This window comes from Scaptodrosophila lebanonensis, unplaced genomic scaffold (genome assembly GCF_003285725.1).
Source record: "Scaptodrosophila lebanonensis strain 11010-0011.00,11010-0021.00 unplaced genomic scaffold, SlebRS2 tig00001412-arrow-pilon, whole genome shotgun sequence".
In the NCBI taxonomy this organism is placed as follows: domain Eukaryota; kingdom Metazoa; phylum Arthropoda; class Insecta; order Diptera; family Drosophilidae; genus Scaptodrosophila; species Scaptodrosophila lebanonensis.
The window spans coordinates 8,256,334-8,283,368 of NW_022060739.1; the positions used below are offsets into that span (position 1 = coordinate 8,256,334).

General features: G+C 36.2%; 1 protein-coding gene across 1 annotated transcript in view; it reads right to left on the reverse strand.

Annotated features, from left to right (window-relative positions):
- Positions 1 to 891: 891 nt before the first annotated feature.
- Positions 892 to 27,035, reverse strand: part of LOC115631100 — a 118,294-nt gene continuing 92,150 nt past the window's right edge. The window contains exons 12-14 of the mRNA XM_030527754.1: positions 10,943 to 11,204; positions 8,093 to 8,168; positions 892 to 2,156 (exon numbers count right to left, since the gene is read on the reverse strand). Of these exons, the coding sequence (XP_030383614.1) occupies positions 1,928 to 2,156; positions 8,093 to 8,168; positions 10,943 to 11,204 (567 nt within the window). The 3' untranslated portion in view covers positions 892 to 1,927. The remainder of the gene's footprint in view (positions 2,157 to 8,092; positions 8,169 to 10,942; positions 11,205 to 27,035) is intronic.

The following is a 27,035-nucleotide window of genomic DNA, read 5'->3' on the forward strand; positions in this document are numbered from 1 at the left end:
TACAATTATTTATTAATTTATTTAAGGTTGTATTATTCAAGTATATTCATTTACTTATCCTATGCGCATTCCTCTAGTTTCTTTCTTCCTTTATTTCTTTTTTTTTTTTGCTGAATTGGTTTTAGCTTTAGGCTAGACTGAAGGTACAGAGATACAAGACAGAGTGTTTGTTTGCTTTACTTATTGTTTTATTGTTGTGGGAAAGGATGTGGATGTTTTTAGATGTGGAAATGTGTCCTCTATAAATATACTCTAAGCTTATTGCTGGTTTTAACGAACTGCCTACTAATGCTATTTACAATACTTGTGGGGCTGGCACTTCGGCGACACGGGAGACTCAAAAGATGCTTCAAATTTTGCTACAGAAATAAAATGTAACAAACAAAGGGAAAATTAAAAGATAGTGTTAGAACTAAGAGCTGTTACAGCTGGCAAATGAATTGTAAATGCTAAGAAATAAAAGGAAACTGACGAATTCGACTATCTTTCGAGATGCCTTCACATATGCCGCGCCCACTTGTCTTACGCACTAATTTAGTGTTTTTTACGCTATTTATTCTTTCAATTTTGTTTTCTTTGAGAATTTTTACAAGTTCTTTCCTCAACTGCTTTCAGTTTGTAACAAAATCTTTAAGAAATGCCTTGTCTAAATACATATATACTTGTATGTAAACTATTATTCATCGCTATATCCATATACTTGTATGTATATATGTAGTGTATTTTATTAAACTTTAATTTAAGTGTATGCTTTCCCACTGCTTGTTTATATATCTGCATGCATTGCAATGCAAGAAAATTATTCAATTTAATTTCATTTTATTTTTTATTACATAAGTACTTGATATGTAGTTCTCATGATACACAAAATAAACAAAATTATTCCGGTGAAGTGTGAACGATTTCTATTTTAGTGTATATTCGTATTTTCTCTATTGTTGCTGCAGCTGCTTTGGTCCAGTTTATATAAATTTTGTGTAAAGAATCGTGAGCGGTTTATTGTTTGGTTGGGATAGTTGGAGAATCTTGCTTGGGCTCTGTTTCTTTCCTAACCATCATCGGGATATTTTCTCATTTATGACAACCAATTTTTAAGACTTAATTTCGGCTTTACTTCAATTTAACTTTCACATTTCTTAAGATTTATTTGAGCTCATTATTTTCAGGAGAATGCGAAATTAAGAACAATTGAAATAAGCACAGCTACGAGAGCCTGCTACGAGCCTGCGTTTCTAGAAATCAGCCAAGTCGGTTTTCTCTTTGAAAATCTGTCATCACATCCATATCATTGTAAAGTCATTAATGAATCTCTACCAAGTATACACATCGTTTCCGGATAATGTGAAAGTTGGCTAAGAAGGTCAACATTTCTGCTTTTTATTAACAGAACATTTTGTATGGTCTTTACTTTATACTTGTACTCCAACGATCGTCGTATATTTCCAAATTGCTTTCAAATTTGTCCGAATTTGTTGATAAAAGATTGAAAAAAAAAGAACAAGTTGGCAGTTAGTTAAAAAACAGACCCAACAGTAAGGTGCTGGAGTAAAGCGGTTTCAAAAACAATGCATATGTACTAAAAAAATATCATTTACGTGGGTTCTGGTTAGTTTTTCATTTTTGGGGCAGTCTGTAGATTGTCATTAAACTCAAAATTCGCGTAGATTTTGTGCGACGGGTTTTGGAAAAAGAGAAATGAGCTCTTAGAAAATCAGCCAAATAGTCTTTAGCTATAGTTAAAGCTTATATAAACCTAAGCTAGGCATCTTACATATCTAACACCTTTAACTTTATATATGTAATTCAATATACTTGTACCGACTAGAAAGTATTTGGTTTTCTTTATGCAGCAAAATGTATTCGTTGCCAACTAGCCAGCTGTCTTGGCCTACTGTACAACCTCGCTTAGTAAATGGCTTAAGTTCAATTAGCTGGAAGTACAATTGTAAGGATCGTCTGTGCGAAAATTGGGATGATCTTCATATGGTTTGACGCCGGCGGCCTTTTTATCATCGCGTAGTTTTTCCACCTGCTGCATGACGCGCAAAAAATTGCCACCGGCCAGCTTGGTGAGCTCATCAATAGTCCAGCCGCCGCCGAGCAGCTCGGCAAAGAGTGTGGGATATGAGGAGACATCCTCCAGTCCTTTGGGTGTGCTGTAGATGTTAAGACAATTGGATAACAATTAGATTATTTGTCAGGTTGAATAAATTGCTTGTGATATACAATTTCTTTGCTCTACATATACTATATGTATGTATTTATTCCAGCTACAGGATCCTTCAAATGAAAATCCGTTATATTGTCGCGTTTGTATACCCTTTTACCCTAGATAGACTAGAATTTGATATCAGAAGCTACATATGTGGGTTGCAGTCCACTGAGCAGCCGCTTGATTTAGAGTTCAAATCTATCAGTTAATGGATGGTTTTTTTTTTTTTTTTTTAAAGTAAATGCACAGGAGTGTAGTTTCCGCAGAGAGATTATAATAATCTGGGTTATGTTTAGAGGGTCTTTAGGACACAGCGAACGAAGTTGCTGAACTTCGATGCTACACCTTCGGAAGTTGTTGCTTTAGAAACTTGCGAGATTTCTTACATAAGTTGATGGTTGATAGCTTCCCTTCCTTTATTCGAATTCTTCCGTGGAGGTTTTTGTCATTATCTGATATTAACATTACCACGCTCTTCTTCTTGCGACATTTTGTTTATTTATCAAAGCAGCGATCCCTTAAATGTCGAAAAAGCTTCCGGTATTGTTTTGAACATATGTACGTTATCAGCGATATAAACGAATGTAAAAGTCATTCAAGTAAAATAGTGGAACTGATAGCATTCAAAAATATTTTGCAAAATTTCCGTTTTGATAAACAGTTGTTTCTATGTATTGTTGTTGTTGATTGTCTATTGGTGTTGGTACACCAATCATTTTGTTAAATCAATTGGAAATGCTGAGCGCCCTTTGCTTTTCTATTTCGCCTGACATTGACGAGGCACGTGTGTCAAATTTGAGTTGGAACGAGCTGCCGGATGCAGGACAAGGCAGGCAGGAAGGCAGGCAGGCAGGCAGGCGGCAGACAAGGTGTGCAATCAGCTGTGCACGGCTGTAGATAACGGCACGCCACAAAATGGTCAGAAAAGGTACATAAATATTTCAAATATTTATGCACAATTTAATTCAGGTTGGTTGCCATGAAAATGACATTTTAAAATGTGTCGTAAAAAGTAAATTAAATAAAGCACCACTGCCATTCGCTCCATACGGTCTAAAACGTGCTGGTCATGCCAATGAACTGGGCACAGCAGGCATATGCTCTACACACAGGTCGTATGCGTAATATGCCACTGAGTGGCAATATAAGACATAAATACAATGCGCAGCACTAACATTAAAACCGAAAAAGCCAACCAAAACAAATAAATAATAAATAAAACAAAGGAGCACAAATAAATAATAAATGTTTGCGTATTTAGTTACACTGACGCACAAAAGTAGGCAACCAGGAGAAAGAAGTTTCTGTATATTTCTTGTAGAGGTAAGTATAACGAATATTAGAAATGCAATTAGAGATTGCGTTGCAAGAGATAAAATAAATTTGAAATGAATAAATAAATGATAAGATAAATGTGGAATATTTTTTGAAAAGTTTTTATTCTTTTTAAATAAATTTGAAATTAATAAATACATAAATTATAAGATAAATGTGTAATATTTTCTGGAAAGTTTTTAGTGCCGAAATAAAACTAAAATCTTATTTTCTATTTAAATTGTAATTTTAAAAATTAATTCGAGCAATTATTTCTATATTCAAAGCTTCGAAAAATTTGTATGATTCATAATTTTGTTTGCGATAGCTGAAGTGTACTTCTTTTTCATCCCATTGGCTATACTTTCTTGTTTATTATCGTCAACAATTTATCTTTGCCACTTCTTTTGAAAGCAGTGTAGTTTTGTTTTTGAGTTCCGAACTGTTCATGCTATCATATTTTATGTACAGACATTTGTACAAATAAATAATAGTTTACTTTTCTATGCAGCGTTTAGCCACCGGACCTAAGAAATAATTCATGAGAACGAGCAACGTTTTAAGTTTGTTCTAGAAGCCCACTTAGAACAACAACAAGCTACAGCAACATCAACAATTTCTGTCATTTGATTAAGCAATGGTTTAGTGTTGGCTTTGTCATTTCTGATTCTGTGATTCTGTGCCCAATGTTATTGTTTTGCTCTGTGGTTGGTTGCTCTTAGAATTTGCATTTTCCCATACATATTCATACAAGAACACATTAGTGTATACGAGTATGTACATATAGGTATAGACAGGGTGGCTGATATAATTGAAAATTGTTGTCCACAAGCTATAACTTTGCCACAGATTGTGTCTTCATCTTCATTTCGGTTGGTCAGTCTGTGCACCTATTTGAAATCAAATAGTAAATCACATTAAGATGTGGGGATATACATAAGTAGTTAGATAGAAAGTCATGTTGCAAAGTTAGATAATAGGCTATTAGCCCGGCTTTATTAATATCCTAAGCTGAACAGTTGAAAGCATAGGATGCTTCAATTTGAAGAATTTTAGTTTTAGTTGAAGTGGCAGGGGTTCTTTAATATGGAAACATCGGTCAATTAAGTAAATAGAATCAATCGAGCAGTAGTTTATTCGCAACTAAAGAGCATGGTTAGTGTTAAATAATGGGAAAAAAGATTGTGTGACAAACACATTCTTCAACAGTTGATCAAAGTAAAATCTTATATTAAAGTTGCATATCAGACTTAATATTGTGATAGTAAGCGTAAAAGTAAAGCTTGGTCATTTTTTAAAATCTAGTAATCTCAATATTTGGGTTGGATTATTCGAAAAGTCAGTTTATAAATCGAAGAGCTTCATCATTTTGCAGAGATAAGGGACATTAAAAAGTTCTGGGAACAGGCTTGATTATTCATTCGTGGCGTCAATCTTTCAATCTACTATATATCCTTATAAGTATAAGGCATTATAAAATATAACACATATTTATAAATATAATATAATATAGCACGACTGACTGATTAGAAGAAGCAGTTCTGCAAAATTCGAAATCCAATAATGAATATCCGAATTTTTCATCAAATGAAATTCTAGAGTTTCAATTAATTGATCATTTAAGGAGAATATCTCAAAGAGAACTTCACGCATCATCCGATTTCTGAATTCAGATGCAGCCTAGCTGTGTCTTCGTCAGATATTCTATTATGGCAATATCTAGACAAAGCCAGACCAGTCTAGTTTTTCTGGCAGACACCTAATTGGTAATGTTGTAGATATTGCTAAGCTTCCACTACTTTCCGTGTAAGCGTTAATAAAAACCCTGTATGTATAATTTTTCGATAATTTGCAGCAATAGCAATGCGAAAATATTTGCTTGATGTGGAGCCGAGCATTTTGCAAATTAGAATTGTTTGTTCAAATTAATTGCATTCGTTTTGCGGTCATAAATTGCACTTTAAATTCATTAAATTTTGGACAAAAAGGTTCGTTTTTTTCTCAGCTCTGAATAATTGAAGACTAATGGTAATTAAATTAAACAAATGTGCGGAGAGAGAGGGAGACACAAAAATGGCATTTAAAATATTTATACGAATTAGAATAACATTGAACATGGTGGCAGGTGTCATTGATGGACCGCAAAAATACCAACAAATGCAATAAAAATAGCAAACATGCGCTCACAATGTTCAGTAGTAGTAGTATAGTATTTTTCTTGTTGTTGTTGTTGTTGTTGTTGTAGTAAGCGGCATGTTATGTTTTTGCAGTTCTGTTGAAAATCCGAAGCTGCAATTTTGTGGGCGACCGGAACACGGCCATTTGACATTTTGTAATTTCATAGAATTTTAGATTATTTATTGTGTTTGTCCTGGTCGTGGAAATTGTTGTACTCCCTTTGGAATCAGCCTATAAATATTCATATGAACGATGTTGTTGTATAATATTATTTTGTTTTTCTGCTCCTCGTTTGTGCTGGCAAACCAGTCAAATGAAGTTCATTTCGTTGGAAATTGATTTACATGAAAATTGTTGTTGAAAATTTTCATATGCATGTACCGAGAAAATAGTTGTGTGTCTGTCTCTGTGGCTTGCTTGTAGTAAAAATATTTAATTGAAAAACACGCAGGGTGGCCGTCGACACAGCAAAAACTCTGGTAGCTGGCTGTAGGCTTTAGCCAGCTCGGGTGGGCGGCATGGAGGTGAGGGGCGTGGCTTGTCGCCGCGCTTTATCAAATTTCGAGCATGATATTTGCTTGTTTGCCTTGCGTGCGATGCGGCCATTCAAACGGAAATCTATGCAAATGCAATGTGTGTTTTATTTTCGCGCTCCCCCCAAATGAAATGAGGCTGCAGTTGCAGTTGCTGAATGTTTGTATTGCTGCCTTGTAAAAACAAATTGGCTTAGCTGTTCAATTCGGTTCGCCCAAAAACTGCCAGTTATTCTCGTACTCGCACTCGTCCTCGTATGTGTTGAAAGTTATACATGCATCATGCATTTAATTGGGATTCGTGTGTTTGCCGAACATCCATCATCAAGCACACACCACTATTGTAGATAATAGATGATGACAGCCCATTCGAATCACTACAAAGCTCTCTCTCTCTCTCTCTCTCTCTCGATATCTCTCGACGGAGGCATTTTTATTGATCACAGCCCTAATGTTTGTAAATACATGCAGGGTACATGAATTAAGTTGTACGATAAATTCCTGCAAATATTGACTATTTCTTGTTGGCATACATCTTCCGAATATGAAATTGAAGCTCTAAGTTATCAGATGACAAGATATTGCTGGATTTGAAGAATCTGTGCTAGCTTTATAGGTATATTGTGCAGATCGAACAATAAAGATTTTGCTAAAAATGAGACGCAGGTGCAGAATTATGCTTAGCAGCGCGATTATTCCTTTAAGGCGCTATATCAAGGGGTAATCACTAATATAAGCTATTTAAGTGTGAGATATAGATTGAGAAATTGACACTTTTCTCTCTTCACTTAATTCAAATAACGGATATTGGTCAGCTTAAGCGAATTATTCTTCTAATCTATTTCAATCTAAGTATTATATGTATATAATTAAAAATTGTTGATGTAAAGCTAATTTACATAATCGTTTAAGAAGAGTAAGCCTTCATAATGATTAATAAAAATGTTTAAATATGCATCTTATATTCTATTATTCTACTAAAGTATAAGCTATTTAAAATACCTCCATTAGTTGCTTTTACATAAAACATTTCTAAAGCCAATAAACATTTGTTATTTTAAAACAATTCAAAAAGTTCTGCATTTTAGTCTGCAATATAAAGCTAGATAAAATGTGGCTGCCTTAAATATGAAAAAAAAACAAAAAAATTCATTTGTTTTATGTTGCTTGATTTGACGTTTTGATTGCTCCTTAATTTAATTTATTCAAACATTTCCAACTAAAAGGAGAACCAGAAGGTGGCACTTAATATTATCTTATTTCTTCATTTTATTGACTTTGCTTTCAACTTGCTATATTATTGGTTAAATATATATTTAAATATTTAGGAACATTTCGGACTGCCCTTGTGTTTGTTTTTGATCATTTATTAGCACCTCTGCTTTGGTCTTCAAAATGAAAAATAACTTTAAAGACTCCACTACCATACCCATAGCTACCAAAGCTCATTAGGTTTCGCCAATTTCCACCAATCTCTCTCTAGAGCAAAATATGAAAACGAAGATGTGGCACTTCCTCTTTGAATTTGCAACATTAAGTTCATCCTTAATTTATCGCGCCCGATAATGTCACTCAAGTAAGTAGCATTGCAAAATCGATAACTATAAATACTGTCACTTAATGAGGCACTGGCCGAACGTGGCATCTTTATGTGGCACGTCGCACAATATGCCAATGTTAAGCCCAACGACTTAAATAGAATCAATTAATAACTTAAAAAATACGTAGAAGACCAACAACAAAAACAGCAGCAGCGACAAGAGCGGTACCTGCTCGGATGGGAGTCTGTCCTGTCGGTTCGTGCATGTGGTCGCTGAAAATAAGTATTTAAGTGAAATAAATGACTTTTACTTACTAATTAATGCCGTCATAGCCAGCGCCGAGACCAACGTGATCGATGCCAGCGACACGCTTAATGTGATTAATATGTGCTGTGTGTGTATGTGTGTGTGTTTGTGTGTGTTTGTGTGTGTTTGTGTGTGAACGATGGATAGGTTGGGGGATTGTCCAGCAAGGTCCGGAGTCAAGCAGCGGGATATCAGAAGCAACATCGCCATAGTTTCCAGCGCCATCGCCATCACCATCGCCATCGCCAGCATCGGCGTCGAGGTAGTTGTTGTTGTTGTTGCCAAGTTCATTAAATGCCATTGTTAAGTGCGCGGTCGCATTGTTGTTGTAGTTGTTGTCGCCATAAGCCGCCATTATTAAAATTTGGCGAATTTGAAATGTGTCCAGGCAGACAATGGCATTCAGAGCAGATATTGCGGGGAGAGATTGCGAGACAGAGAGTAGATAGAAGAGAATCACATGGAATTAGAGACAAGTGCACAATAAAGTCAAATACAGACGACAGACTACAGTTTACAGGCTATACTCGTAGACTACAGGAGGCAACTGACAATTGTGTATAACAAAACACAGGAAGTGATTACGTGCGCCATTTTGACGCGCCTGAAACAAAAAAGCGCAAAAACAAAAACGGCACGTCAAAGAAATCAAAAGACAGACAGACAGACAGACAGACAGACAGATAGTCGGATAGACAGACAGACAATAATGAAGCGGCCTGCAACAATAGACTGAAATCAAGACCACAAGCCCGAATGGCGGAGGAGAGGGGGCTTTGATTGATTTTTGTAGTATTATAGCAGTTGTGTGATATAACTGAGATTTCTTTGTGGCTTGGAGGGGGACGAACATGAAATGCTAAGAGGGGAAATTATGAGTGCAATCTCTAATAAGTATGAGCGTTGTTAGGGAGCAATTAATTTGCTAATTAAAGTACACCTTCAAGCAGATTTAAATATGCTTTTAGCCTATCAACTCGTTCCCTAGTAATAAGCTACTCACATACTAAGTAGTAGGCTTTAAATTGGAATATTTTTACTATTATCGCATAGTACTTGTATTATTATCGCATACTACTATTATGCGATATGTGTGTACTGTGCAAGTTTGTAAAAAGCTAAAGACTACTACTTTGTACTACTTTTACAAAAATGTTCAAATTTCCATATGGGATAAGTAGGGGGAAAGCAAAAAATAAAACACAGCGGGGGAGGGAGGGAAATTCCAAATAAAAAAATATTCCAATTCCCCCCATAGGGCGGAAAAAATAAAATATATTTTGGAAATTTCTATTACTATTACTAATTCTTAGAACTAAAATAGTACTAAATTATATTTAGTTTTGTTTAAATAATTTGAACTAGTTCAAAGAAAATTAAAAAAAATATTTCAACAAATTATAGTACTTTTACTATTTACTAGCACTTTGTACAATCAGTACTAGTACCAGTACTAGTAGCTTTTTACTTGTTAAAATTGTTTAAATAATTTGAACTAGTTCAAAGAAAATTAAAAAAAATATTTCAGCAAATTATTTACTAGTACTTTGTACTATCAGTACTAGTACCAGTACTAATATCTTTTTTACTTGTTAAAATTGTTTAAGTAATTTGATATTTCAACAAATAGTACTTTTACTATTTACTAGTACTTTGTACTATCAGTACTAAAATATATTTTGGAAATTTCTATTACTATTACTAATTCTTAGAATTCCGAACTAAAATAGTACTAAATAATTATGTTTAGTTAAAAAGCCTGTACTCTCCACAAAAAATTGTTTAAATAATTTGAACTAGTTCTAGTACTTTGTTGTAACAATGTACTGGAGCTACTAGTACTTTGTACTATCAGTACTAGTACCAGTACTTCAAAGAAAATTTAAAAAAATATCTCAACAAATTATAGTACTTTTAATATTTACTAGTACTTTGTGCTATCAGTACCAGTGCTACTAAAATTGTTTAAATAATTTTAACTAGTTCAAAGAAAATTAAAAAAAAATTTCAGCTAATTATTTACTAGTACTTTGACCTTTGACTAGTACCAGTACTAGTACTGGTACCATTTCAATACTAGTAACAAAGTACTATTGTTTAAATAATTTGAACTAGTTCTAGTACTTTGTTGTAACAATGTACTGCCTACTAGTACTTTGTGCTATCAGTACTAGTACCAGTACTAGTAGTTCAAAGAAAATTTAAAAAATATCTCAACAAATTATAGTACTTTTAATATTTACTAGTACTTTGTACTATCAGTACTAGTACCAGTAATTTGAACTAGTTCAAAGAAAATTTAAAAAAATATTTCAACAAATTATAGTACTTTTACTATTTACTAGTACTTTGTACTATCAGTACTAGTACCAGTACTAGTAGCTTTTTTACTTGTTAAAATTGTTTAAATAATTTGAACTAGTTCAAATAAAATTTAAAAAAATATTTCAACAAATTATAACAAGTAAAAAAAGCTAAAGACTACTACTTTTTTGGGGTAGGTGTAAATTAAAAAAAAATATTTCAACAAATTATAACAAGTAAAAAAAGCTAAAGACTACTTTTTTGGGGTAAGCGGGAGAACTAGTTCCAAATAAACAAACAATTTAAACAATTTTAACAAGTAGAAAAGCTACTAGTACTTAGTACTATCAGTACTAGTAACAGTACTAGTATTATGTGTCCGTTCTTGTGGATAGTACTATTTTACTAAATATAATTATTTGTTGCTATTAAATCATGGTGTGGTGTGTTGCTGGCAAACATAAAAGAACTAGGAGGACATACAAGCAAGAGACTAGGAACTAGAAAATGTGTTAAATACTTGTTTGCAATTGCCTCGAAAATCATCAACTTACCGACTGCGTCATGCACGGTTGAGTTATCGCTGCACGACAGAAATTTCGAATAGAAATTCACCATCACCAGGCCGCCATTTTTGGCCAATGACTGCAGGATGTCGTCCTGTACATTGCGACTCGTGTTGCACAGCTCGTAGGCGGACGAGTGTGAGAATATCACAGGCGCTTCACTCACTTCGAGGGCATCGCGCATAGTGCCCTTCGAAACGTGCGACAAGTCGACCATCATGCCCAGGCGATTCATTTCGCGTATGATTGTCTGCGTATAGAAAAAAGCAAATACGAGTATGTTGGTCAGTTTGGTGATTAAGAAGCTACTCTCTCGCTAAGCGTATTTGGGGCTAAGCCGTCGCCAGTTCAGCGCACTTGACAGCTTAAGCGACTCTCGTGAGTGACGGTCAAATGGATTTTATATCAAAATGGCAAACACTAAGCCGGTGTCATAAAACATAAGTAATGAGAGTGCCAGATGTGCTTAAGACACACACACACACACACACACTTACACTTACACACACACACACACACACACACACGAACAAACAGTTTCATTATGCATGAACTTTTATTCAACCTTTGACTGCGCTCATGTAGTAAATTGATATTGCCTGCTGACTTTCTGGCTTTGTGTCTCTCAATCTATCTGTCTGTCCGACTGTATGACTGTCTGACTGTCTGTGTGTTTGTATCTTGGTGCGTAGTTAACTTTACTGTAATTTGTATTTATGCGCGGATTTATGAGCCAACAAGCGTGTGGGTGTGTACTATTGTGTGTGGGTGTGTGTGTGGCCGACATACGTAACATAATTACTAATCTGATGCGAGTTTGTTGCTTAACATTTTGCCACAAATTACGGCCAAATTAATTACACTGTAAAAACACTAATGTGCTTAAATGCCGCAAATCCTTTGTAAGCTAAATGAGTATGCAAAGCACAGAAATAGTGAGAAAGTGGATTACTCAATTGAATTGCTTACAATGCTTTCAAATGCTAGTGCCTACCTTTATGGCATTTGTCCTTAATATAACCACTAATCAGTTAACGAGTGTAATCATTAAAGCATGTGGGTTTCCTTTCTCATGTGTGTGTATTTTGTATTGGCATGGCGTATCAACAAAACTATTGCCTACTTTTCTGCATCAGCTTTTAATCAACTTCGGCAGAATAGTTTTAAATATTTAATTGATAAAATAAGTAATTACTTTTCTGCATCACCTTTTAACCATCTTCGGCAGAATAGTTTTAAATATTTAATTGATAAAGTAAGCAATTATTTTCCGCTAGCAATTTCTTAATCTCTATCTGTTAGTTATTCATATACACATCACGCGTTTGCATGCGTTTTGTTATTCTTTTAATAGCATATTTGTAGTTACACAATATAACTACCTTCTTGCATAGAATTTGAAGAAATGTTAGACTTATTTCAATTGATTTTCATGTCCTGTTTTTGTATATTGTAAGCTTTCTTATCTACAGTTCCTTTCAAGCTCACTTGCTAACTTGATATTAGAGGTATGTTAAGTTTTCTTACAGCAAGTTATGTTAGGTTTGTTAAATATTGGTAATTATATTTAAAAATCGTACTAAAAATATAATTTAAGCTTTAGACTTTCAGATTTGTTTATCAAAAACCTTCCTTTGCTAAAGTCTAGTCTCCAATGATTTCCCTCATTGTAACAGTCTTTCCTTTATTCGATTGCTGCTTCCACTGATATTTCTTAGGTGACGTAGCAGCAGTATAAAATTATGAATAGCACTATTCAGCTTTTTAGTGGCTTTATAAAGCTTTTTTTTATTTTCAGTTTTCGTTTAAATTTTTTACAGCAGCTTTTGTTGTCAGCTTTTAAAACATTCTTATAATAATTGTTTGGTCTTCATAATCGTTTATACCAACCAGTGTACTTTATTTAATTGCACTGATCTTCCTCAGTTATCATTTTATTTACACAAACATTTTTCTAAAAACAAACACACACACACACACAGCTTTGAACTAATGCCCCAAAGCGGCCATTTTTCAGTGTATTTCATGCCCGATGTGGCCAGGAGATAATTTTTAGTATTAGCCATAGAAGTTGTCGTAGTGTTTATGGGCAGTCGCGACGCCGCATTTGGCATTAAATTAGCTAACAAATTGTTGTAGCTGGTGTTGCTGTTGTTGTTGTGTAAACTGCCCAAAACGTTCAATTGGTTTGCTCGCTCTTATAATTCAGAAGTGCTACTTAATGGCGCACAGTTAAGGGCGTGGCTGTAAAGCAGCGTGTCAGAGAGACGAAGGCGGGAGTTGTGGCGTTGTAAACTAATTTCATGTGTGTATGAAGCCTGCACACATTTGGTTTTCTTCTTAGATGTGTGTGTGCGTTCTTGGTGCTTATATAACACAAAATGAGTATTAAATGCTTATTGTCGCTTAATTACGCACACAAAATGGCGACGGGCCGACGTGGTTGCTGAGCTTGAGGGCGTTTTGTATGCGGCATTAAATCTTAATTAAGGGTGCATAGAGAAATACGAACGCACACACACACGCACACACAGACACACACAGAGCTTATAGCTGTAGATGTGTGCATGTTCACAGTTCGAACAGTAAATTTAAATAACCAAATTATGTTGTGATTAATTGCTAAGGCCATGCAGGACATACAATTTGCCAAGGATATTTATGCACAATGCCGCCCAATGCAACAATGTGTTTATTTGTGTTTGTTTGTGTGTGTGTGTGTGTGTGTGTGTGCGAAGGCATTAAAATTTTATGCCTCACAGCACTCTTGCATTTATAATAATCCATTCAATAGCAATATTAAAATGTTTAAAAATTTCCTTTTTGTATTTATTGTGATTATTTGTGTTAAGTTGCTGTTTGCATTGCATTCCCTTTTCGTTGCCGCATTTAATTGCAATTTTAATTTACTCAGTTATTAATTACTCTGCATGTGTAAATACGTTAGGCGATTTAAGTGCAACAAAGGCGGTCGCATACTTATAGCCTCACATACTCATACTTGTTGGCTCGTTGTTCGCACAACATTGCGTATGCGTGATGTGCTTATATATGTGTATTATCGCCTTTGGCTAAGGGTCGAATGGGAAACGCAACCGAAATGGCAAACAATGCGTATAAATTAGCCAGCACACACTTTTACAGTTACAGTCGCAGTCACAGTTATGGAAACAATGGCCTGCCAGCCTGCCAGCCTGCCTGTTCAGCAGCTTTGAATGATTGGCCAATGTGCTGAGTAACTGTGCCAAAAACCTCTCACAATGCTCATTAATGTCAGCCCTCGGCCAGATTACTCTATCGACATGTATCTGAGTCGCGCACCGACAATGACAATAGTTGCCTGTCAGCTTCCTAGCCCGCTGCCTGTCACAAGCTGCCGCGAGCTGAAAACTGTCACAAAGAAAAGGGCATGTTACTGACCGTTGATGGATTGATAAATTGGTGCCTTAGCTCTGGTGTGACAAGTAATTACTTAGAAAATTGCCAAATATTTGAATAGGCTTCCATGCAGTAGACGACTTTCCACAATATTAAATAAACTTTAATATATATATATATGTATATATATATGTAATTTTCAGCTATGAAAAGGAATCGGTGGTGCTGTGTGGGCTAAGTTGTGGCTGAGCTGTGGCTTTGACGCACAAATATTTACGCATAAAATTGTTATAGTAAGTTGGTTGTTTAGGCAATAAAGTAGCGTTGTAATAATTAATTAAACTATTGAAATAAGTATAATTGCAAATATGAAGGTGAAATATATTGCTATTGTAACATAAAAGATTACGGAAAGCAAGTAAAGTAGTAGCGCCTTCAGACAACAACTTAAAATACAGATGGAATGTAATTTAGTTAAGGTAAAACAGTTAAGATAAAGCATATAGGTGAACGTAAGACCTTGACATAGGAATAAACATCACTCTGTCAGAGAAAGACGTTTCTCCGCTGGCAGAGAATGTAGCCCAGCTCTAGACGTATCACCTCTGCTTATTACAAGAGGGGGACAACTAATTGCACTTGCCGTGGTCCTAATCTTCAGAGCAAGTCTTTTACTAAGAGACAATTCTTAATATTTGAACTAAAGTTTCGAGTGATAGACATAAAGTCCACAAATAAATGAAAGAAAAGTCGATGAGGTGCCAAATTGAAAAGAAAGCCGACGTGATATTGTAGAAGTATCCTAATGGAAATCAATGATGAGAAGGAAAATCTATACATCCTTTAAAATATAGAGGGTATACAATTTATAGAGAAGACACAGACAAATACTTTAATTGCCATGCCAATCGACTTTGTTGTAATAGAACTCCTTTCTACTTCTGACAATTTTCTGACTGATTTTTTGCATATATTAGTGAGAGCATTTGTTCGTGTTCATAGAAGCAACGGAAATGGAAAATGTGCTTTTCCAAATACACTCAGCTAACAAGTATAAAAAGTTTATGATTATTACTCATTTCAGTGGCACAAAAAGTGGCTACTGGTGAATAAAATGACAGGTTAATATAATAGTATAGCAATAATCATGCTTAAATAAACTGTCATTCGATTTGTTCAATATATGCCTAATGGCAACATGATGTTGATTTTGAGAAAAAATTGAATTTGCAATGTTGCTGCGCGCATAAAAACGCACTTCGATTAGTTTTCAGTATTCGCCATATTAATGGAAAAACTATTTTCATTTAGTTGAAAAAATGTCGACAGTGTGGTGGCGCGACAATTAAATTTATGCATCATAATTTTTTACGCAGTCTATTTTTGGCAATTAAATCGAAATATTTTTGGCTTCTGGGCGGTGCGCAAATAAACTAAAAATGTGAAATTTAATATGCAATTTTTTCACACATAACTCTAACTGAATTGCATAAATTTGCCAGAGATTTGGCAATAAAGCAAAGCCAATTTGTTTCGCATTGTTCAAGTCTGGCCAATAACGCGCTAAACAGGCCGTTGTGTGTATTGCAATCAATTATAAGTGAATTAAATTAAAATTTGTTTAAATCCGCTCAACTAAAATGCTGCCAAAACGTGAATATTCTCGTGTATGTATGTATCTATATGGTTCATATGCCAGGTACATACTATATATATATAAGTAGTACACAATAAATAACTGAGCGCGAAACAAATGCCAAAGCCACAAACTCTCAGCGAGCGTTGTGGCAAACACATACAGGTTTGTGTGTGTGTGTGTATTTGTATTAACACACTCATGTGACTGTGCATGCGCGGCATTAGGGCACAATACCAAAAACTCATTAAAACTTTAAATTGAAACGAAATAAAATGCATATTTATAAATGCTACGCTGCGTTTTACAATTATTTTACACTTCCTTCAAAAACAACAACAAAAAAGTTTAGTTATATGCGATGTCAACCAAAGTGGAGCAGATAAAGCACAGCCGCTAGTCACAGTCTGGCTTTTTAATCACAGCTCGACACAAATTCATTTCATTGGCTGTCTGCCTTCCGGTCTGTCTGTCTGTCTGCCTGTCTGCTTGGCCTTCGGGCAGCTGTCGCTTGGCTCGAGTCCTATAGAAATCGAAGTCAGTGATGATGCAATCGGTTTAGCAGACTATTTAAAATCGTAAAAATTGATTTGTTTGCTTAATGAACTCCTTGAAAACGTAGCACAATTAAAATTGTGTTGCAGCGTAGAAAAGCGTGTTGCATTAGTTACTATTAGCCAGTTCTACGATCCTTTCCTCCACGCCATCGTTAGTGATGATGTTAATCTCAATGGAGCCGCCTGTAAAGACATCCCTTTCGGCAGCCGCCTTCATTGCATTCGTGGCCACCTCCACTGCTTCTTCGGCACTTAGTGTTGACCTCTCCGCCATGACATTATCAATCATCTGATTCTTATCAATCTGATTGTCCAGGATGGTCTGTACCATATGGCCACCTGTGCCGACAGCGCGGGTGTTGAAACGCTCGCAGCTTCCAATCGGATCGTAGGCGAACACAGCACCCCTCCCGTCCTTATCCAAGCCGGCTAGCAGCGTCAACGCACCGTATGGGGCGAAGCGACGATTGTACTTAATGATGGCCAGCATTTGAGCCGCTGCCTCGATCGACATCTTCCTGTGATGCTCCAACTCGTAGCCCATCATTCGTCCTCTGACCACGCTGGCGAATGCATTCGCATCGTTCCAGCAGCCCGAGGAGCCAATCACCATGCCCGGCGACAGCTCCAGTAACTTGGATTGGGTGACCGAGTGGATGCAGTTGTGGGAGCTCAGCTGAGAGTCTGCAGCAACTACGACGAAGCTATCGCCGGCAATGGCCATGATAGTGCCGCCATTAAACTCGTAGGGCTGGTACTGAGTCCCCATTTGCGCCTCATCGAATGATGGTGCCTTGCCAGAAAACATATTATTACAGTGTTATGCAGAGTCGATAATTAAAATATATATATTTTTTGCAGTCAAAGAATGTTGATTACTGCTTCTAAGTCGAGTCGACGCACACAACAAAATGTATATTTTAATTATAAACCTGTGAGTGTACAAACATACATATATAGCTTGTGTTTCCAATGCGTGGCTTGACAATTAACTAAAAGCTATATCCGAGCCATAAAGCTTGCTGCCACTTGTGTTCAATCTACTCTGCTTCAATGATAGTGTGAAGTGTGCTTTTGGACATGGAACTGTGTCACTTAACTGTCTGTCTAAAACAATTGTCCGTTAATACACGTTTTTTTGTTTGATTAGGCATTTTATTCAGGAAGACATAGACAATTTTGGTTCCGTTCTTTAATAGATTAATGAGATAATCAGCTAAGCTGCTGTACAATATCCTTTTAGCTATGTCCTGTTCTGTTAGTTTGAACAGAGAATAGTTCGTTTAGTAATCAACTTAATGTGCAGTTATTCTGCTAATTAAGTAGGAATATATAATTGATTAAAAAGATTGATTTAAAAGTTGATTTAAAAAGTTATTCTACTAATTAAGTAGGAATATATAATTCGTTCTCTTCATTAAAGCATTGTTTCCAATTTGATTTGAAATGAAGCAAAAAGATTCCTGCGATATTCCGTTTATGATGGTATGAAGAGCTTCACAACTGCTTTTCAATTGAAAAGGCAACAAAAGGATTGCGTCTTACTCTTCAAGATGCTACAAATATGGGGTCATTTAATTTTAAAGAAGCTTACATACATTCGCCAAATATATCTTAATAGAAAGAGCTATAGTTTGTTCTTACTGTTCATATGTCGATTTCACATCGCATAGCAACATTTAATAAATAAATAAATAACATCTTAATCGAAACATTGGGCAACAATTTGTACAGAGTAATAAGAGGTTCCAGGAATCCTTCCTTTTTATTTCCTTTAATATAATTAAGAATGCTATGTATATAGTAGACTATATGTGCTTATTAACTGCCTCAACCAACACCAACAATTAAGTTAAATTTATCTCCTTTCATTAGCTCTACTATATAGACTACTGGTAATTACGTTTGTGTTTATTTTGTTGATTCTCGCACATCTTGTGGTCAGATCTTGCTGATTTTTTCTGCTTACACAGCCTGGGAAACTATCACTCTATTTGTGGGGGAATGTAACAATAAATTTATTTTATGTCTTGACTTGGCGCCGCCATCGGCATGGCAACAGTCGAGTCAGCTGCCCACTGCCAATTCATATTCAAATTCGAACTCAGATACGCATTCAAATGGCCGTTTCGGGGGCGTGCCGGCCATATTTTGTCTGCGCCATTAGCTGCACTAATGATCCATTCAGTGAAAAACCTAAGGCGTTTATATTCAATTCCGCAACCAGTCAGAACTCCAATTCCACCCAAACACACACACACGCACACACACCCTTACACAGATACAGACAGGCCACGATGCACAGATGCTTGTTTGGATGTTTGTCAATACGCTTAATGGATTTTCAAATATTTAAACAGCTAGAGCATGCGGTTGCCTACTCGACTGGTTCAATGAGGCCAATGGCTAACTGGCTGGCTGTTGTGTGGCCGGTTAGTGGGTCGGTTATGCGCTTGGTTAGCTTTTCTTCGGCTGCCTGCCGGCTTAGTTCGCCTGGCCCTTAATGCACAGAGTACAGATTTACGCATTTTATAAATACAAATAAATCAAACGTTCTTAATGTGTTTGGAGTGCGCGCACTGAAATGTTTTTCCCTCCCAACTGCGTTTGTGAATCGCCTTCAGCTTCGCCTAATTGCTGGCATTTGGTGCTAGTTCAAAGCACCATTTAAAAGTACGCTAACCGGTTCTGTAGGTTGTGGGAAGAATTGAAAGCATCGAGCTGACCTCCCTCTCTCTTCCAGGCGAGCCTTTGTTGGGAATCAATGATTTTCTTTTATATCTGTCAGTTACACTTTTTGAAAAGCTCCAAAGGCCCAATTTTTATTGGGATTGTAAGTTCTCTCCCAACAAATTGGTTTCTGTACCAAAATTCTGAAGAAAATGCCTTTCAAAATAATAAATTGTGGACGTAAAATAATTTAAAAAGTAATTTAAAGAATGAAAAATTACTTATATACATTTTATTTTTTGAAGTTTGTTAGCGTCTCTTATGTACAGCTTATTATTGCAACTTTTTAAATGTTTTCTAAATCGACGAGATCTGTTAATGTTTTTGGAAAATATACATTGGAGCTAAGCTACTATGAATACTTATTCTTAACAACATTTATTATTTATCTACTAATGCTCACAAGAAAGCATAATAATCATTTTGTCTCTTTACTCATCTCTTATTGGAAAGTAAAGAACAAGGTATTTAAATCTTGCATAAAATACATAAACAGTGCTAATCAACCTGATTAACATTAATGATTTATTTTTAACTACAATTAATGCTCACACGAAATTAACCTGATTAATGAATTATTTTTAACTACAATCAATGCTCACAAGAAAGCATAATAATCATTTCGTCTATTCACTCATTTGTTATTGGAAAGTAAAGCACGAGTTTTTAAATCTTGCACAAAATACCTAAAAAGTGATAATCAAATTATCAAAAGTCAATTAAATACATTGGCTTTAACATTTAAATAAAAAAAAAACTAAGAAAAATTGTTTTAAGCCAATCATACTTCAAACATGAAATGTACCCTTCTCAGCACAAAATGTCAAATATGTATCGAGTTCTCATTCATGGCTAAACAATGTAGCGAACAGAATTGAGGAAATCTACACTTTTGGACCCATTTGGGGACTAACCACACTAGATACTCGTACAAAGAGTTGTATAAATATTGTGTCGTCTGAACCAGGCGTAGGCGTTTTCGTTTCTATTTATAAACCCCGGTCAGAGGAATACAATATGCACAATGCGAGGGCCAAAGCAGCCGCATAACGACCATTTTACAACTTTAAACATAACAATAAGAGGAGGACGAAACTCAAAGATGCAGCCAAGTAGTGACAACAGCAATAATAACAAGAACAGGAGCTTGCGAGTTGCCAGCTTTGGGGCCAATAACATAGGTAGGCTAACGGCAAAGTCTCAAATCCGGGCACAGCCGAAAAGAGATGAGACTCAAGCCCCAACCACACACACACACACACACACACACACACGCACACACACACGCACACACACACACGTAGCGATAGGCTGGCCCCCACATACACCAATGCCCCAAAGTGGTTGGGTTGCCTGGAGGTCGCTTGGGGTTGCCTGATTCCTGTTCGGCCTAATGCCAAATACAAGTAGTGCTGACCTTTTTTGTGACCGGCATTGTCTCTGCAGCTATTTCTGTTTGGCAAAGGGCTACAATGTGACACCAGGGATGATCACGATGATGGGATGCGTCAAAGCTAGCTGAGATTCTACTGGAAATTACGTACGCATTGCACACCTGTCGGCAGACTGAACATCGTTATTACCTTGACACATGTGCAGGGGCTTTGTTTTCCACCAACAACTGTAACAACAAAAATAACAAACAAGCCCCAACAGCAACACGGCTCTGTCAATTTGCCCGCCGCACACTGGTTCAATGGTTCAATTGTCGAGACTACTTGTAGTACAATTTTGGAAGGGGCTCAGGATTTGTTTTCTGCTCAATTGTATTTGAAATTGTAATGAATCGAAAGTAACTTTATTCCATTAACCTGCAAACTCATTTGACTCACTGTGATTGCTACAAATCTTAATTCAAATCTTAATTCAAATCTTAATTCAAATCTTAATTCAAATCTTAATTCAAGTCGGTAACGAAATCTTCATTGAAAAATGCCGAACAGCTTCAATACAAGGTTTTATACAAAAGCGGTAAACAAATTAGTTTGGTTGTATAGAAAAAAGTTGAGAATCACATCTACACACTATTTCATAGAAAAAATATAAATAATAATTGGAACAAATAATTAATAATATATAATTGGAAAAAGCCAAAGAAACGAGGAGTTTAAGTTTCAGAGGGAGGTGGAAAATATAAAAAAAAAGTACAAAAGAACTGACTATACATATCAAGCCATGTATCTGTGCGATACAGAATGAATTAAATTATTAAGAACATCGTGATTTAGATGTGATAGCTACACTTGTAAAGCTAAATAGAGGAATTATACGTTTTTTGCTTTCACAAACAAATAACTTGTATAGCACGTGAGGAATATTATTTAAAAAAGTATTCAAATAATTGAACTACAAGTAATTTAAAAACCGGCTCTTTGATAAATCTCTCTAAACTATAAAACTGTACAACAGTTTTGCTAAAAATATTCCTAAATACTTTCTTGGGGAAAAAAAAAATGCTTAGGCCGATGAAAAACAATTCCGCACCACTGTTTATGTCTGTTCCTATTACTGCTGCCACCTTCATGTGCTTTTTATCGTACGTGTTGCTAATGCAAGTTGAGTTCAGCTTAAGACACAATTTCATTCTTTTGTTAAGATTTTCCATTGAAAATTTGTTAAGTCGTTTGATGTTGTCGGTCCAGGTCGAGGTACCCAAATCCATTTTAAAATTGCTTCCTTATCGCCCGCACCCTTGCCTCTGGCCCTACGCTCGCTCGCTTTCAATCAGTTGCAGTTTTTCAAGTGCTACTTGAAACCGGCAAAATGGAAAAGAAAAAGTCTCTCTAGCTCTATCTAAGCACACACCCACACACACATACTCACGTAAACCTGATCAAATTGATTTCTCTAGCAATTTTCTAACCAAGCACACGTTTGCACCTGTCCAGACGACGTCCCTCTTGCCAGGTAAACCCCCTAGATAAGTGCATGGGCCAAATAATTTCTTGATTTTTCATCCATTCATCTTCGGTTCACCTGGCCAACAATCGTTGACGTCATTGTCTATTAGCCGGTCCTGGTCCGATCCGCTCCCTGAAGGCGCAGACGTCGCCATCAACACCAGTCGTGGGGCTCCGGCTCCTTGCCAGTCTCTCACAAGTTTCCCTTTTTTTGTATTCCGAGTGATTTTTGCAGCATTTATTTTTCTTTCACGTTATTTTTCTTGGCTCTTGCAACAAATTGTTTGCCTTAGCTCTGCTCTGCTCTGCTGGCGATGCTGCACATGCTGGCACGTCTGTGCGTCGTTCCTGCCACGTGGGTTGGGGCGCCGTTTACTAACGACAGTTTATAAAATATTCAACTTGACTGCTTGGGGGCTGTTGGCAGTGCTTGGTTGGTTGGCTGGCAGCCTGACTGGCAGACTAGCTGGCTGGCTGACTACTGCTTCTACTTTTTTATGCCTCCACAGACGCTAAAAGTTTTTAATGAATTTTTTAGCAAGCTAATCGAAGTGATTTTTAGCTGCAAATTTCATTAGCTAACGTGCTGCAGAGTACGAGGCGGCGTATGCGCAATGGCAACTGGCAAGTGATGCTTAAGCAATTATAAAGTGTTATTCGGGGAATTGGCAGAATGTGAGGCAGAAGCAGAGTGGCCATTGTGCGGCTTCTTGTTAGGTTTGCTTGATCCTTTTTAAGTAGAGAAACGTACACGAAGCAAAATTTCACAAGCATATGGCTTAGAGGCGATTATAAATAAGAGGATTCTGAAATAATTGGCCTAAGTCCGTTATATTTATCAATGCGAATCTAAATATAAAATCACAACCAAACATCAGACGTTAGTAATGCTTTTCTGGAAACTCTTTTCCTTGTAACAACTATATCTGCAATAAATTGTAATTTTAATTTCTTTTAGATTAGAAAATATTCTATATTTGCAGCATCCTTTAATTTAATTTTATTTAATTAGGAACAATTATTATTCTTAATAATAGTCAACTGGGAATCAGGAAAATAGCCTACATAGAGTATGACATCCTTTTGACATCCCATTCGGATTACTTTCAAAGAGATTTCTGAGGAATTTGATTATTGAACTACTTACAAATAAATGGAATATAAAGTATATTTTTCAAAAATAAAATGCCGACACATTTTAATAGATTCAAGAAACTTTTTCACCAATCGCAAATGATTTATTGTAAACAATCTTTTACTAAACTCTTCAGGATATATATTTAATATGAAAAAATCTTTTTCTTTTTCTTTTCTTTCAAGATTTAATGCTGGAATTAAAGCGTGCTTTTCACACTAATTCAATAATTATTTTATAGGATCTCTGACTGTTTGTTTTCAATTTCTGCTCTCATATAAAATAGTTTTTTCTTCCTTCTTATCTTTCAAGATTTAATGCTGGAATTAAAGCGTGCTTTTCACACTAATTCATTAATACAGCACTGAGCACTAAGTTCTTTTAATAAAGTGGCAACTTAGGAGATTGTTGTTTTCCTAGTTGCGATGGCTACTTCGAGCTGCCTTACACAAAGTACTCAGTACTTTTGTGTTTGATGTTTCTCAGGACGCCAATTCTGGCTAACTTGTCAATTTAATCAAAAGTTTCATCAAACCGGCCATTGGTGCCTGGCTACATAAAGCGGCAATCTGCAATTGACCTTCATAAATTTCTGACATACCCAACAGCAGCAACAATCACTTATGACGCATTTTCAATTACGTCGACTTCATAAACAACTAAACAGAAATTCCAAGAACTGTTGAATGGACTCAAAGAAATTGGCTTGCATATAGCTGCTTTAAATAAAATAGCCTGTAACTAAGTTCATTTTATTGCAAGAGCATGGAGTGGTGTGTGCTCTTGGAAATCCGCACTGTCAACTCAGATAATGTGCCCACAACACGTCGACTTTCCCGCGGCTAGAGGTAACGTGAATTGATTTTTCAGAGTCCGCGAGTCAGGACAGGAAGTTGAGCCGGCAGTTGTTGACTGGCAAGTGGCAGCCACAGGCTGACAGGCCTGACAGCAATGTGCCAACTGTCGTAGTCTCTGCTGTTGGTTGGCCTCAGGCAGCAACAAGCTCCTAAAAAGCAGGTTGAGCGCAGAATATAGTTTGCTCAAAAACACAAGATAATAAGAAACAATCGAATGATATGCAGGAAAATTGCATTAAATTTTTGGAAAATTCTGCTTTTTGCTTTTGAATATTTTCCGAATAGTGCTTACAGTTTCCAGAGCAACGCGTTCTGATTTTTGCAAATAATTGTGAAACACTTTTCCTATACAAATTGGATAAAGATTCCAACTAAGAGCAGCTTACATTTATAGCTTTTTTGGCAACAATTTCAGTAAAAAGAATTATATTTTAATTAAAGCAACTGGGATAATCAAAAGTAGATTAACTATATAAACTATTTGATTTCATTAGCATACTTTTTCTTTAATCTTATACACCTTTTGTTCTTCGGGGCATCTCAGCTTGTTACGCACGCGGGACACGTGGCGTATGCATAATTTTATTTCCTAATGGCTGCAATTCCTGCATGCACTCATGCACTCATCGAATAGTGTAAATATTTTTATAATTAACTCGATTCAAGCAGAATGAAAATAAAACCTCAAACACAATTCGGTAGATTTTAATTACGCTCTGTGATTACACTGTCAGCCAACAGCCAACAGCTCGCAGATGGCAGCTGGCAGTTGGCAGTTGGCAGCTGGCATAAGCATAACCGAAATATTTTTCCAATTAATTTCACCTGCAATCTACGCAAAAATCCGAGCAATTTATTGCAATATTTTAGCTCGCATAGTTGTACTTGCATTCGCGCATATTTTCTTTTGCGTCGTGCTGTGTATTTGGGCAGCCAGAGGGAGATAGGAGCGGGAGCTAGAAGTTGTCGTATAGATACAGTTAGTTGCCTTACTTGCTGTTATATCTTATTTCTGCCACCTCCATCTCCGCCTTGCTCGCCTGCCATTCATCCGAGCTAGTTATCCACACGGACTGCCTTCTCTGCGCTTCTCAAACGCCTTGGGTTGTAATTTCAGTTGGTGCTGCAACTCTTGCTTGTTGCTTGCTCTCTGCCTTTCGCTATACTCTTCTATATACAAGTAGTATAGTATGATAGAGCAGCTAACAACAACTCCAATTACAGGGCAGACATCAGTGGATTGCGTGCAAATATCTTAACGGCAGCCTTTGCTATTTCAAACGCGCACTTTGTGGCCATGTTTATAAAACTTTAGCAGTAGTTGTAGTGCGTGTGTTCGTATGGCTGTGTGCTCTGCCATTCAGCTTGAATAAATAGTCAGGGTCGAATCGCATTTAATTGGGCACTACCCGCTGGCCAATGAAGAGGAGAACTAGCAGACGAGCAGGGAGCTGGGAACAGGCCCAGACAACATTTTAAACACGACGGAGTTCAAAAAGGTTACAATAATACTCGTACGTTGCTGCCTGGGCATGGTATTAGTATTTTAAAATGTGCATGCTACATGCTTTAAGCTCTTATGCTCCTAGTTTTATGAAACCTCGGAAATAATTGAGAAAGGACAATATGAGGGAACGGAACTCAATGCCTTAAAGCTTTCGGTTTTCAATCGTTTAAGTGCAACATTATTTATTTAGAAATTTGTAAATTGCATTTATTGTTTTTAAAATGTTATTCGTAGTTCACCCTTCAAGAATATTGAAAGCTTGCATTAAACAGCTTTCAATAATACTTTATTTTCTATTTGAATTAAGTAAATGAATTGTTTTTATCAATAAAAAGAAAGTTGGTGGTTGGACCTATAGTTTTGTAGTCCTACTTCTATTGAAACTTGCAAATATTAACAAAAACAATTAGGCTCTGAGAACTGTGCTGTTTGATGTTTGAAATATTGCTTTGCTTGCTTTCTTAAGGGAAAAGATTTGTTTATAGCGTGTTAATGAGATTTTATTATAAGTAAAGCGGTTAGCGACCAGTGTCCCTTACTGAAGTTTAAATTTTATTTAAAAGCTATAGTGACTGTCTGTGTTAACAATTTTAATTATCTTCTGACGGTATTTGTTTTACCGCTCGAATTGAACGAACGTATAATCGATTAACTGATAGATTAGGTCTGCTTCGAAAACAAACTAAACATATTTCTTAATTAAGTGCCAGTTTAGTTATAAATTGTAGAAAATGAATTAATTTATATTGGTTTCTTTCGTTAGACTGCATGATCAATTAACTATAATTCCTATTTTGTGTTCCAGCCATATTTTTTCTAAATAGTCCTCTCCAGTCGCATGAATTAAGGGTCTGTTATAAGAAAGAAGATAATACTCGTATATTCTAGCAGCTGAAGTGCTGTTCTCTTTAAACTTCATCCACGAACATGACTCAATAGTTATGCTTCTTATTAAATCGGCATAGGATCTTCAATGTTTGCAAACTTTTATTCACATTAAAGTCTAATTTAAAGTTAATCGTACATTTGGGAATAGCTGGCATTTCAATATTGTTTTCAGCACAATGTTGTTGCTAAGTCATTGAACCCTTTGGCAAACAGAGGCCGTTTGAGTTCGCTAACCACATTAAACAGCTTCCGCTCTGTTCGTTTCCGGATTCTGCACACACGTGCGTCCATTGGCCTAAGCTTGCAAAGATTTTGTTGATAAGCTCCAGCCACACTCCCGGATTTTGCGAATTTTGTTCTAATTTATTGTACTTGTTGCGCAAAAACAAAAACAGCAAAGGCAAAAAACTAAGCAGAAGAAGCTGCAGCCGCTGCCGCTGCCGTTGGTCGCGTTTAATGAACATTTCGGATGCAGCGATGTAGCGCCGCTGCG